At 39.2% G+C, this 14,410-nt stretch overlaps 1 protein-coding gene across 1 annotated transcript; it reads left to right on the top strand.

Annotated features, from left to right (window-relative positions):
* The first annotated feature begins 8,661 nt into the window (after positions 1-8,661).
* LOC102477218 (late cornified envelope protein 3D-like) lies at positions 8,662-8,949 on the top strand. Its single transcript, XM_027776268.1, has one exon. The coding sequence runs from the start codon at positions 8,662-8,664 to the stop codon at positions 8,947-8,949; it is 288 nt and encodes a 95-aa protein (XP_027632069.1).
* Positions 8,950-14,410: the final 5,461 nt, after the last annotated feature.

The raw sequence follows: 14,410 nt of genomic DNA, 5'->3' as shown, positions 1-14,410 counted from the left end.
AGAGACAGAAAGCGAGAAATCACCCCCCAGGGGGGATGGCCATGCTGCAATCCCTTCTCCTCCATTCTCCTCTCGGGATCTTGGGCACACACGCACACAAACCTGACGTGAGTTTTAAGCCACCGGGTCTGGGTCGTGAACCACGGTTGACTACGTGGGAGTCCAGCGACATAGCCATTATGCTAACTGCTGGTTCCCTATACCTTTGAATTTGTAAAGGCTTGTTTTGTGCCCTATCATGTGGTCAGTCTTTGAAAATGTTCCATGTAGAAGTGAGAAAAATGTGTATTTGTGGTAGTTGAATGAAATACTCTTTAGATGTCTGCCAAGTCCATTTCATGGATCTTATCATTTAGATCTCAATCCCCCTCTAGTCTTAGTTCTATTCTTTTTTTTTAAGAATTATTTTATTTAGAGACAGATAGAGACAGAGAGAGAAAGTGAGAAAGCAAGCTGCCAGATCCAGGATTTGAACTATGGTCAGCCATGTGCGAGTCCAGTGCCCTTAACCACCATGCTACCAGCTGGTCCTCTTACTTCCATTTTAGTCTTATTTCAGTTTCTGCAAAATTTTCTTCACATTATTGAAACCCCCATACTAAGTATTAGACTGGAAAAGAGCCAGTACAAGTAATGAAAACATACACCATTTTTTCATGCAAACTTTGTGATGAAGATAAACAGGAGAGAGAAGTTTAAAACATAGTAAATATTTCAATTTTCTTCCATTTTGGAACAATAGGGTTACTACAGATAATGCCATAAGGATGGGGTAAATGTCTTTCCTGGTTTATTTGGGGAGTCCTAGTTTATACCTTGTCTTCCAAATGTATCTTTGTTTAGATGACATTATAGAGAAAAGGAAATCAACCTAAGAGAAGTGAGGATAACAGTAACTTCAGGTTCGTTAACAGGAATTAGCTTGGTTTTCAGGTGTGACCACGATGTGTACATCACCCCCTGTCACTTCTCCCACAGATTTTTCCTAACTTCCGTCATATTTTTTTTTTTTTTTGGAGAGATTTTTGCTATAGGGCACGTGCGCTCGCCAGACAGACAGAGACATAGAGACAGAAAGCGAGAAATCACCCCCCAGGGGGGATGGCCATGCTGCAATCCCTTCTCCTCCATTCTCCTCTCGGGATCTTGGGCACACACGCACACAAACCTGACGTGAGTTTTAAGCCACCGGGTCTGGGTCGTGAACCGCGGTCGACTACGTGGGAGTCCAGCGACATAGCCATTATGCTAACTGCTGGTTCCCTATACCTTTGAATTTGTAAAGGCTTGTTTTGTGCCCTATCATGTGGTCAGTCTTTGAAAATGTTCCATGTAGAAGTGAGAAAAATGTGTATTTGTGGTAGTTGAATGAAATACTCTTTAGATGTCTGCCAAGTCCATTTCATGGATCTTATCATTTAGATCTCAATCCCCCTCTAGTCTTAGTTCTATTCTTTTTTTTTAAGAATTATTTTATTTAGAGACAGATAGAGACAGAGAGAGAAAGTGAGAAAGCAAGCTGCCAGATCCAGGATTTGAACTATGGTCAGCCATGTGCGAGTCCAGTGCCCTTAACCACCATGCTACCAGCTGGTCCTCTTACTTCCATTTTAGTCTTATTTCAGTTTCTGCAAAATTTTCTTCACATTATTGAAACCCCCATACTAAGTATTAGACTGGAAAAGAGCCAGTACAAGTAATGAAAACATACACCATTTTTTCATGCAAACTTTGTGATGAAGATAAACAGGAGAGAGAAGTTTAAAACATAGTAAATATTTCAATTTTCTTCCATTTTGGAACAACAGGGTTACCACAGATAATGCCATAAGGATGGGGTAATTGTCTTTCCTGGTTTATTTGGGGAGTCCTAGTTTATACCTTGTCTTCCAAATGTATCTTTGTTTAGATGACATTATAGAGAAAAGGAAATCAACCTAAGAGAAGTGAGGATAACAGTAACTTCAGGTTCGTTAACAGGAATTAGCTTGGTTTTCAGGGGTGACCACGATGTGTACATAACCCCCTGAGAAAACATGAGCGCATAGGATGCCACAGACCCAAAGGAAGGAAGGGTTTCAGAGAAAGTGAGTGCCAAATGCCAACTAAGTAAGATGGAGCCTGAAAAAGTATACACTGGATTTAGTGAAGGAAAATATCAGTAACCTTGAAAGGGCAGCTTCAGGAGAGTATTTGCTTCTTTGGAACTGAGGTTGTCAATTCTAAGTTTCAAAGGTTATACCTTAGGAATGTTAGGATACAGATTCAGCTGTGTTAAAAGAGTCAAAATAAGGCCTAGCAGGTGGTATGGTGGTTGAGGTGCTGGACTCCCACACATGGTTGACCACAGTTCGAGTCCCCGACCTGACGGCTTGCTTTCTCACTCTCCCTTTCTCTCTCTGTATGTCTCTCTCTGGTCAAATTAAAACATAAGTGAATGAATAAATAAAATTAAATTAAGAAAGTAATTCTTTAAAAAAAAAGAAAAGAAAAATGAATTGCAGGCTCTAAGGCATGTAAGAACAAGGCCTAACTTAACCTGTAGATTCAGGTCTTTCTGTAGGAATGGATAGTTTTCCTCCTGGATGTGGGGTTCGGTAGAATCAAGTACAAAGCCTTTTTATTGGTTTAAATGGGCATAATCTTGAGTCATTAGGCAACAACTAAAGAGTAACACCAATCTCAATGGTTGTGTACATTCCAAAATTTCTATATGACTCTCAGTGGAGAGAGGAGGTTCCTTAACTGCTCTGAGCAGGATAGACATTGAGGATGTGAGCTGGGCAGAAGAGGAAGAGCTGGGTGAACTGCCTGATCATAAGAGCTGTCAAACTGGCTTGTATGACTATGGGACACATCCTTCTGTAGATTCCAAGACATAATGTGGAGACACTTAGGGCCAATTTAGACTATTAGTCACTGTGATTTGGAAAATAATTGTTACTGGGCTCTCATCTGTTCTCAGAGGTGAAACTAATCGACTCATTGCCAAGTTATACTTTACAAGAGATGCTCATAATTTGTAAAAATGTGCCTTCTGTGTGAATATATTAAAAAAGACCTAGACAGGACAGCAATTCTAAGGAGCCTGGAATAGTTGAGACAGGACTGCACTCATATCAGGCTAAAAGGGACCTGAGGACATGAGATCATCTCAGTAGATGCAGAAAAAAAATTGACAAAATATAATATCAATTTATTAAAAAATCACACAAGGAAAAGAAAATCCTTGATTTGATAAAGAGCATCAACAAAGTAATTTACAGCTAAGATCATGTTTAATAGTGAGAGAATGGGTACTTTCTAACATCAGGATCAGAGCAAATGTATGTCTAAAGAACATGGAGTACAAAAATAAAGTCAGAATATACTATTAATCTGAGTTCAGCAAAAGCACAAAGACAATTAACAGGAGGAAGAATAATCATGCCAACAAATGGTTCTGACAGTTCATATGTAAAAAAAAAAGACCTAATATCCACAAAATTAGTTCAATATGGATAAGAGATAAAAATTGTACATAAAACCACAAAGCTTCTAGAATTAAACAAAGAGAAAATCTCTGTGACTCTGGTTACTTGAAAATTTTTCAGATATGGCAAAAAAGGGGACAAATTCAAAAACATTTTTGGATTTTATCAAATTAAAACTCCTGAACTGTCCTCACAGTCATATAGTTGAGAGTAGCTGGATACCACATAGTCAACCACACAGTTCAAATCCCAGCCTTGGTGACTTGAAAAACATTCCAGGCACATATGCATGCATGCTCAAAGTATCAACAAGATGGAGAAATGGAAGAGAGGGGATTGTGAAGTGGAACCATTAAGGGGTGTTTTCTTCTTCTCCCTCTCTGTCTCCATGTCCTTCTCTGGAAAACACATGTGCCTTTTGGCAACTTAAAAAAAAAAATAGTAAACTGCTATTTAAAAGACATTGTTTAGAAAGGGAAGGAAAATTTACATATTTAGAGAAAATATTTGCAAAACACATACCTGGCTAAGGACTAGTGTCCAGAATATTTAAAAATGCTAAAAATATCAATAAAAGGAAAACAGAGAACATGATTTAAAATGGAAAATATTTAAAGAGATATTTCAATAAAGAAGATACATGGATAGCGGTTAATATCTCTATCATCTCGTCCCTTCTTAAGACAAACTATAAACTGCTGATTTCTCTGGGGGCATTGTCCTCATAAACTTTCCATCAAGGAGCAGCGATTTCACCATTCTTCCACTCAACCAGCTCTATACATTTTGTGTTTATTCTTCAATTTTAGCATAATTCATGTTGCTTTGGTAGGGGCTCTTTTCAAAGTGGTGTCTTATCTTTCTTAGTGCCTCTAACTTGACCTTGTTCAGACATGTTTTTATGAAGTTTGTATGAGTTTATTTTGGAGCAAAAATTCCATGAAATCAATGCAAAGCTTTGATTTTTTTCCTTTGGAACATCATTATTCATCACTGTTGTCAGATTTTGATATATGCTATAAGCATGACACTGTTCCTTTTTAAAATGTTATGCATTCAATCAATGTATATCATTACAGCTTATATAATGAAATTTCTTAGTATAAATATACTGCATGTTAGTCCAGTTAAAGATATTATCATACATGTTATCATCAACAGATAATTTTCCATTTCTTTGTGCCTTAAGTGGTTTGCTTCTTTCTTTTTCTCTTGAGCTTCAATTGTTTTAATCCATGCACAATATGTATTTTCCCTGAACTTTTTGAAGAGCTCTTATACTTAAACCTTCTGGCGAGCGCACGCCCCCTTTAGCGAAAATCTCTCCAAAAAAAAAAAAAATGTTAAAAAAAAATAATAATAATAATCCTTTGTGTATAATACAAACTCACCATTTATCAATGGTAGATCTTAATTAACATATTTATCGAATAGATAGTAGCATCTATTATATAAATAACAAATACACAAAAATCCATCACCCAAGTGAGAATGAGAACTATGATATAGACTTTGGTCATAATCACAAAAGACAGCATTTTGAATTCCATAATCCAAATGTTGAAATCCCAAAGGATGAAAATTCCTGAAGTCTAAAATCCCAAAAATATAATTCTGAGGAAATATTTTTAAATTATTTTAAAAAACCAAACCGTTTATTTACATATTTAAAAATTTATTTGGGGACCAGCAGATGGTATAATGGTTACGTCACTAGCCTCCCATGTAGTTGACTGCGTTTTGAATCCCTGACCTGGTGGTTTAAAACTCAGGTTGGGTGCATGTGTGTGTGTGTGTGTGTGTGTGTGTGTGTGTGTGTCCAAAATCCCAAGAGAATGGAGGAGAGGAAATTGTGGAATGGCCATCCCCTGGGAGTTGGGGAGATTTCTCTCTTTTTGTCTCTCTGGTGACTGCATGTGTGCTATAGCAAAAATTTCTCTCAAAAATAAAAATAAAAATTTATTTGAGAAACATGTAAAATAAGACAGAACACTTTACCCAACAAACTAGGCATAATAACATACATATTTTGGAAGCATAGACACATGTATATTAGAGACAGTCATGTGGGCATAACAGTTATGAGCAGATGAAACATATTCATAAAGAAATAGTTCTAAAATCAAAATTAAAATTAATAAAAACATATCTCTAGAACTGATAATATTATACATCCAATTGTTTAACTGGACATCTGGTCAACCTAAGTCTTTTGATAAGATCATTTAAAATATAATAAGGGGCTAGTAGATGGCATAGAGATTAAGACTCTGAATCCCATGTGACAGACTGCACAGTTCAAGTCCTGGATCTGGCAGCTTGAAAACCGTGCTGGGCACCTACACATGCATGCCCTAAATCCTGAGAAAATAATGGAAAAGAAGAGATTGTGAGGTGGCCATCTCCATTTGGGGGGTTCTTTCTCAGTTTCCCTTCTTTCTCTGGCTCTGTCTCTGTCTCCGTCTCTGGAAAGCACACACTCTGTGTAGCAAAACTTAAACAAACAAAAAATACTGCAATAAGTCACCATTACATATGCATCCACCCAGTGAGCCAAGATCTGGATTTATCTTTCTCAAATACAGATGTATAAAAAGGACACATCTTCACTTACTGAGGAAATTTCAACATTTTTACAAATATAAGTACACAAAGGTTATACACAAAGTCAATGTTGTGATAGAATACTTTCACAGAGAGAAATTTGCAAAGGATGTATAAAATGAAGTAGAACTCTCTAGAAGTCTTTACATAATTTATATCTCTGGTATTGAAAATGATGTGAAGATGAAATACATAGTTTAGTGAACTGTAAAAAAATAACACAGACAACTTAAAATAGTGGAAAACAAAACAAAAGACTTAAAAGATTGGAGCCAGCAAGTGACTTGAGGTTAAGGTGCTAACTACCACATGACTGACTGGGGTTTGAATCTCAGATCTGGCGGCTTGAAAATCATGCTGAGTGTGTGTGCTTGCTCAGAGTTCTGGGAGGAAAATGGAGAAGAGATTGCAGTATGGTCATTCTCTCTGGGGGGGGCGGATTTCTCACTTTCCATCTCACTGTCTCTCTCCAGTAATTGCACTTGCCCTATGGCAAAAACCTAAAAAAAAAAAAAAACGAACCCAAAACCAAAACAAACAAACGAACAACCAAAAAGCAACAACCAAGCAAAAACAAACAGGCAAAAAGCTAAAAAGATACTTTTACATATGAAAAGGTATATTACAGAGATAAATTATGGGGAATTGCATGGAGATAATCCATAACAGTTGGCCAACTTTCACAATCATTAGATATATTTTGAAGTCTTGCATCTCAATGAATAGCTGCTTTTATTTTTTCATTTAGGGCATACTCTTAGAGAGTAAGTTCACATTCATTTTTAGGTAGTGCTCCGTGCTCCTCTTTTTTTTTTTGTAGAGGTTTATTCCTACAGGGTGCGTGCGCTTGCCAGAAAGACAGAGAGACAGAAAGTCAGAAATCACCCCACGGGGTGGAGGAATGGCCACACTGCAGTCTCTTCTCCTCCATTCTCCTCTTGGGATCTTGGGCATGCACACACTCCCAGTGTGAGTTTAAGACACTGGGTCCGGGACTCAAACTGCAGTCGACATGGGAGTCCAGCAATATAGCCATTACGCTAACTGCTAGTCCCTGTAGTGCTCCTCTTTTTGAAATTCTTCTATGGTTTGATACACACCAACATCAGCATTCTCTATTACATGTTCCATATGCTATGTCATCTTATACATAGTACATGTGCATATACATATGTCTTGGCCATTACAATGAAATGATTCTCTGTTTATGCAGCACCTATAATAATGAATTTTTAAACTTCTTTTTTTTCCCCAAGAGACAGTGTGGTGGTGGTGGTGGTAGGAAAAGAGAATTGGAACAGGGTCTTGCATTGTCAGGATCTTTATTGGCCCATCTGCAGTCAGCTAGGATGAGAGGTACATAACAGCACACCCGGACTGTTAAAGTTGGGCTGGGAACCGAACTCCATTCTCCCATGTGGCCTTAGCAGTGCCCTCTTGCTAGTGCCACTATGGCTGAGTTGATGATTAGCTTTTAAATTTCTATTGTTTGCTTTTAAGTAACTTGTACTCTTACCAGAGCAGTGTAATATCTGGGGTTTTAATATTTTGGGGTGATGCTTTTCAGAATTTTAGATGTTAAGAATGTAAAAATTTAGGGATTTTGACCTTCCAGTATTTTACCATTGGAACTTATTGCATTTAGGATTATGTCTTTTGGGATTATGATAGGCACTGATCGTAAACATTTCTGGAAGAGTGCTTCTATCATCAGATTGAATAGATGTACTTTTCTGACTGGTGGTCTATTTAAGCTTCAATGTACTCAAGGAAAGACACATCCATACAAATCTCCATATTGCTAATGTTGAATGAAGTGAAAAAAAGGGATAGAGCTTGTGACTGGATGAGCAAAGGTGGGGCAGCAGTTCCGGGACAGACCAGAATGGGAAGTAAATTGGCAGTCACAGGATATCCTGGTTCCACCTTATTAGATCTGCAGGCACGTGCCCAGGAAGACACTAAGACACTGCTGGCAGGTAACTGGGAAGTGCCTGGTTCGGTCACCTCCCCTGGTTGTGAAAGCTGCAGCATACTCTGGAAGTGCATCACGAACCCTGCAGAGGATAAAAAGGCTCCTGTCCTAAGCTCCTCATCACAGACTCCTCAGGAGCAGCCTTCTCCTCTCTCCTGCTGTTGCTGCAACCGGTGAGTGTCCAGTAGGGGACAGATTCTCAGCTGGGAGTGTTGTGGAAAGAAAAGCTCAAACCAGAAATTGAACTATGAGGAAGAGGCCCATAGTGGGCAGCAGCGGGGAGGTGATGGTGGGGAAGGTGTTTTTGGACAACTGTCAGGGAGCTGTGAACTGCAGAAGCCACAAGACTGCAGGATTACTTCCCATTCTTGTTCTGAGCATGTGGCCAGGGATGCACATGGATCCATCAGACATCCTTGAGGATGCTGTATCCAAATGCATTTGTCCCCTCCATGTTTCCATTTCTCTCCCACAGACTTTGGCTTAGAAAGCAGCTTTGTCATGGGGGTGCACACCTATCCGACAAATTGACAAGTGAGGAGATAATGATCTGAGGCGTCTGTGCTCAAATGTTTCTATTATTTTGCTTAAGATCAGATTCCTGACGAGATGTCCTGCCAGCAGAACCAGCAGCAGTGCCAGCCCCCGCCCAAGTGCCCTTCACCCAAGTGCCCTCCAAAGAGCCCAGCACAGTGTCTGCCTGCAGCCTCCTCTGGCTGTGCTCCAAGCCTCGGGGGCTGCTGTGAGCCCAGCTCTGAGTCTGGCTGCTGTCTGAGCCACCACAGGCACCACAGGTCCCACCGATGCCGGCGTCAGAGCTCCCACTCCTGTGAACGGGGCAGTGGACTGCAGTCTGGGGGCTCTGGATGTGGCCACAGCTCTGGAGGCTGCTGCTGACCTGGATCCTGATGAAATTTTAAAGGAAAAAAAGAATCCCAAGGGCCAAGGAAAAGCTCCAACTTGATGCATCCTTTCTTAGACATCTTCCTCTCTCTTTCTTGAATTGAGCAGCTGACATATTCACAGGGGAGGGCTGTACTCATCTTGGAACATCTTGCCTATCTGTGCATTTTCCAAGAGCCTGAAGACTTCCCCTCTCCCTGACAGTGTTATCACCTGTATCTGACTATGTAGAAAAATAAAACTTCTTTTTGACTGCATTTGAATCTCACTTTTGTTTTGTCTTGTTTTACATAATTATTTTTTAACTCTTCTCCGTCCAAGGCTGCTTATTGACTTTCCCTCCCTCAGCTCCCGATGGCTGAGCATGCCTAGCACCAGGAACGACTTAGGTTCCAGGCTGGAGAATTAATTAGTCAGATTTTCTTCATGCAGAGGGGTCCTGTGGGACATTTGAGGGAAAAGGGTGGGGGGAAGAAGGCAGTGTTGAGAGAGGTTGTTGAAAATGCTCTTGGAAAAAGGCTTGACTTTTTTTGTGTAATACAGGAATGACAAGACATTAGAACCTTCAAACTATGTTGAGGATATTACAGAAGATAAGAAAATGGAAAAGAATGAAGGCAAAGAGGTTGGAGGGCATGGGGTAGACATAAAGGTCTGAAGAAGGAAGATCAAGTTAATATACAAATAAATTATTGACTTTAGAGAGGAAACCAAGCCGGTAAATTCTGAAGTAACTGGAATTGAGGATTTCATTGTAAGAATGCTAATGACGGGCCTTGAATGGAGAGAAAAAAAGACATGAGAAATGTCTCAGGGATTGCAGATTGCATACTTACAAATTGCTTTCAAAAGATCTGAGATACAATTGAACTAATTTTCATTGTTATTATGTATATTTTGGTTGTTGAATGTTACTTTTTGAACTCAAAAATGGAGATAGCCATTTTGCAGTTACTACAGGGTCCTAACTAGGGAGCTCCTGCCCCAACCTTAGAATAGGGCAGTGCTTACCTCTGTTCTGAACAGAAATGATCATTCTCCACAAGTGCTGGCTCACTTTGATAGCTAGATGTTTGAAATAATATTGCAGAAGAACAAGAGTCTGTTAGAGTCAAGCCAGGATGGTTCTCATAATAACTTAAAAAGGTGAAAAGACAACATACAACTGTGCTATAATCAAAGTTTAAATTTTTTAGAAAAACCAGAGTTTGAGCATGGAAATGTTATGGGATACTTTGTGAATTACTGAATGATTTAATGGTTTTGTTATTTAATTTTTTTTTAAAAAAGTGGCACAACTGAAAACCAGTTTTGCTCACTTAATTTCTTAAGAAACTGGGATAACTGTTAGAAACTAAGTGGGGAAACTGATTGGTAGAGAGTGGGGAGTGGAGGGTGAGTGTGAGAAAAAAAAAAAGAAAAAAGAATGAGCTAGATGAGAAGTGAGCTTGTTTTAACCAAGAATCCTGTTTGTTATTTTTCGGAGTCTCTTCAATACCTTGTATACCCTACAGAACAGTGTTAGCAACTGCAAAAAAAAAAAAAAGCCAAGTGTACAACTTTAACCAAGAATCCTGTTTGTTATTTTTCGGAGTCTCTTCAATACCTTGAGTACCCTACAGAACAGTGTTAGCAACTGCAAAAGAAAAGAAGCCACGTGTACAACAAAGTACAATTAGTATTTCCTCCCTGTATTAACTCTGAGTGGATGTAAAGGCAAGAAGAACAATTGTCTTTTTTCTTTTTTTCTGTTTTATTTTGTTTTAAGATAGAGCCTCACTGTTGCAACCTTCCTGATCCAGCTACCTGAGTCACTGAGATTACAGGTGCACACCACCACACCTGGCCTTTAGGCTAGACCAGAAATCCAACCCAGGTCTTTCCTGTGGTCCCAGCCTGGAGAGTACAGTGTCTTAGCAGTGAACACCACTGTGGCTAAACCTGTATCATTCTTAATAAATAAAAAGGTCATATGCACAATGCTTCTTTAAGTGAAAAGGTAACACTTTTAATTGAGAGAGAGATATAAAGAGCTGTAATTACTATTTCCTTTCTTGACATAGAACAAATAGGTAGTCATAGTTTATATTCATTATGTCTGGCCCAACAAAAAGGTAAGGTATGGACAAAATCTTTTTCCTGTGAACTATTAATATATGTTTCTTGGGCCAGCAGATGGCATGGTGGCTAAGGGTGCTGCACTTCCACATGGCCGACCATAGTTTGAGTCCCAGACCTGGTGGCTTGTGCGCGCGCTCTCTCTCTCTCTAGCTCCCTTCTCTCTGGTCAAATTAAAATAAATAAAGTTAAGTAAAATAATTCTTTAAAATATATATATATGCTTCTCTTGTGCAACTAAACATTCTAGTTTGTTTGTTTGTTTCTTTTTTTTTTTTTTTGAGAGATTTTTGTTTGAGAGAGGGCATGTGTGCTCACCAGAGAGAGAGAGAAAGAGAGACAGAAAACAAGAAATCACCCCCTACGGGGGATGGCCACCCCACAGTCCTTCTCCATTCCCCTCTTGAAATCTTGGGCATGGACACACATGAACCCAGCCTGAGTTTAAGTCACCGGGACTAGGACTCAGACTGTGGTCAACTACATGGGAGTCCAGTGACATAGCCTTTACATGAACTGTTGGTTCCTCTTGTTTATTTCTTATACAACCATCTAAACTAAATGGTTTAATTAGGAAGAATGCTATAATTTCAGTAAGCTGATATAGCCTAGTTCATAATAATTCTGGAAGCATTCGTTAAGATTCCATTAGTATTTTCTATTGCTACAAAGTAATTCCCTTGATTTACTTGAGTATAATTAGTGAAAAAAAATAGAAGGAAATTTTAAATAAATTTACTTAAAATTCTAAAACTTGGCACCCAGGCAAAAACTTATAACTAGAGAGTTAACAAGAGCTAGTTCAGCATTTTATATTTGCTTTCCACACTTTTTTTTTTTTTTTATTGATATCCATTGTAAGAAATATTTATGTGCTGGTCCCATAACCTCGTGGTAGGAAACCAGATCCCACATGGCCCACCATTGTTTGAATAGAAGACTGTGGTGTGACCATATCTCATTAAAGGTGTTTTCTCTTCTCTCTCTCTTTTTCTTTCTCTCTCAATCTTTCTCTGGTAAGTACATGTGCTTTCCGGCAATTAAAAACATTATTTACCATATAACCAAGTACCACAAGTTTGAAATATATTTTTAAAAATGTATTTATGAAACAATACTGACTCTTACTACATACAAAGTATTCTTATATCTCTAACCTTTTTCTTATTTTTTTAAAGGTTGATTATTTTCTGCTAAGTTAACTTCATGGCTGACTAATGGGTCATTCAAAGTTCTGATTAAAAAAAAAGAAAGAAACAAAACTGGAATAAAAAACCTCAAAAACAACATTGATTGGGCTGAAACCAGATCTGTTCTACCAGTCAGATTGCACAGTTGACTGAAGTAGGAATCACTGAGAAATTGGCCACAGTTAAGGGACTTACATTTGAGCAGACTTTGAAATCAATATGACAGGTTTCTTGCTCTGGGACACTGGGGCTTTTACTCTTTAAAAGTCAGAATTTAAATATATAACAGAGTACAGAAACCATATTGTATGCCACAAAGATTTATTACAATTAAATGCAAATAAGGAATTATTTTTAAAAAATAAAATGAAATTATCTAGATGTTGGTACTGTCCAGCAAAATTTTCTATGATCATGAAAAAAATGTATAAATAACACTAAAAAGAAAAACCATGGGCAAGCTCTTTTTGAGAACAGGGAAGTTTCACATTTAGCCATGTTGTGTACTTGAAGCCACAAACACTTGCACACTATACTGGTTGGCCTCAGATTTATAGGAACAACATGTATTTCAGGGTGGATAGAGACACAGATTTGTCAATCAAGTTCAAGTTCTAGCTGTGCATCAGCCACTGGGGATTAGTGAAGTCTGAATTAGACTGTGAGACTCCATTGCTTCATAGCTGAGCAAATGACCTAACTGCTCCATGCCTCAGTCTCCTCATCCAAAAAGATAAGGATAATTATTATCTCAGGACCAGCAGGTAGTGTAATGGCTATGTCACTGGACTCCCATGTAGTCGACTGTGGTCCAAGTCCTGAACCCGGTGGCTTAAACTCACACCAGGTGCGTGTGCATGTGTACTCAAGATCCTGAGAGGAGAATGGAGGAGAAGGGCTTGAAGTGTGGCCATCCCCGCTGGGGGGTGATTTTTCACTTTTTATCTCTCTATCTCTCTCTGTCTTTCTGGCAAGCGCACATGCCAAATAGCAAAAACCTCTAAAAAAAAAAAAAAAGAAGAAGAAAAGAAAGGAATTAAAATAAAATAAAATATGTTATAAAAAATTAGAGTTTTTGAGTCAGACGTAGAGCACCTTCAGGATTGTTACTGTTGATAAATCTAATCTGAGCAAGGAAAGAAAGAAGCAGGGTCAATGAATAAATTTCAGACCTGAGACACCAGCATAGTCATATAAGTAATAAAGTATGGCTGTGCCACTAAAAATGGTTCCTAACAGCGAGGTTCCAAGGAATGGAGGAAATATTTGTTTTCTAGATTTGATTAGGCTACATCAAGTCAACCGGAGAGTCATGAATTCATCTTTTAGTAATTCATTCCACAAGTATTTGTCCAGTATATCCCACATGCCAGAGGAGGCTGGAGGCAGACACTGTGCTGGGCTCTTTAGGGGGCACTTGGGTGAGGGACACTTGGAGGGGGGACCTGGCACTGCTGCTGGTTCTGCTGTCAGGACATCTTGATGAGAGATCAGTGAGCCTGTGTAGATCAAAGAAAAGGGTCATTGGGAACCAGCAGTTAGCTTAATGGCTATGTTGCTGGACTCCCAAGTAGTCGACTGCGGTTCACGTCCCAGATTCGGTGGCTTAACACTCACGCTGGGTGTGTGTGTGTGTGCGTGCCCAAGATCCCGAGAGGAGAATGGAGGAAAAGGGACTGTGGCGTGACTATCTCCCCTGGGGGGTGATTTCTCACTTTCTGTCTCTAAGTCTCTCTCTGTCTGTCTAGCGAGCGCACGTGCCCTATAGCGAAAACCTCTCCAAAAAAAAAAAGGAAAAGAAAAGGGTCATTGAGAAGGCATTAGGTCAGTAGTTTTATTGAACCCTTGCTCAGTGCAGAGGCTTCAGGTCAGTGCTTCTCATTCAACAGTTGATCATGGATCCTTTCCCTCTAAGATCATTTGGTCCTCCAGCCAAGAAGGGGAAAAGGAACATGGAAACCAATTTAGAACCAAATCCACCTAAGCTGTCCTTCTGTCTCTACTGCCTCCTTCTAGGAAGGGAGCTAATAGACTTCTGGATGAGTATTCAAGACTACTGCATACAGTGCTACTGGAGCCTATCACACAGACCCAAGGTGGACAGCGCCCCCTGCAGGTGTTCAGTGCACAAAACACAAAACATCCCA

This window comes from Tupaia chinensis, unplaced genomic scaffold (assembly GCF_000334495.1).
Source record: "Tupaia chinensis unplaced genomic scaffold, TupChi_1.0 Scaffold000659_1, whole genome shotgun sequence".
Taxonomy (NCBI): domain Eukaryota; kingdom Metazoa; phylum Chordata; class Mammalia; order Scandentia; family Tupaiidae; genus Tupaia; species Tupaia belangeri.
This window is presented reverse-complemented; position numbering and strand designations above follow the sequence as displayed.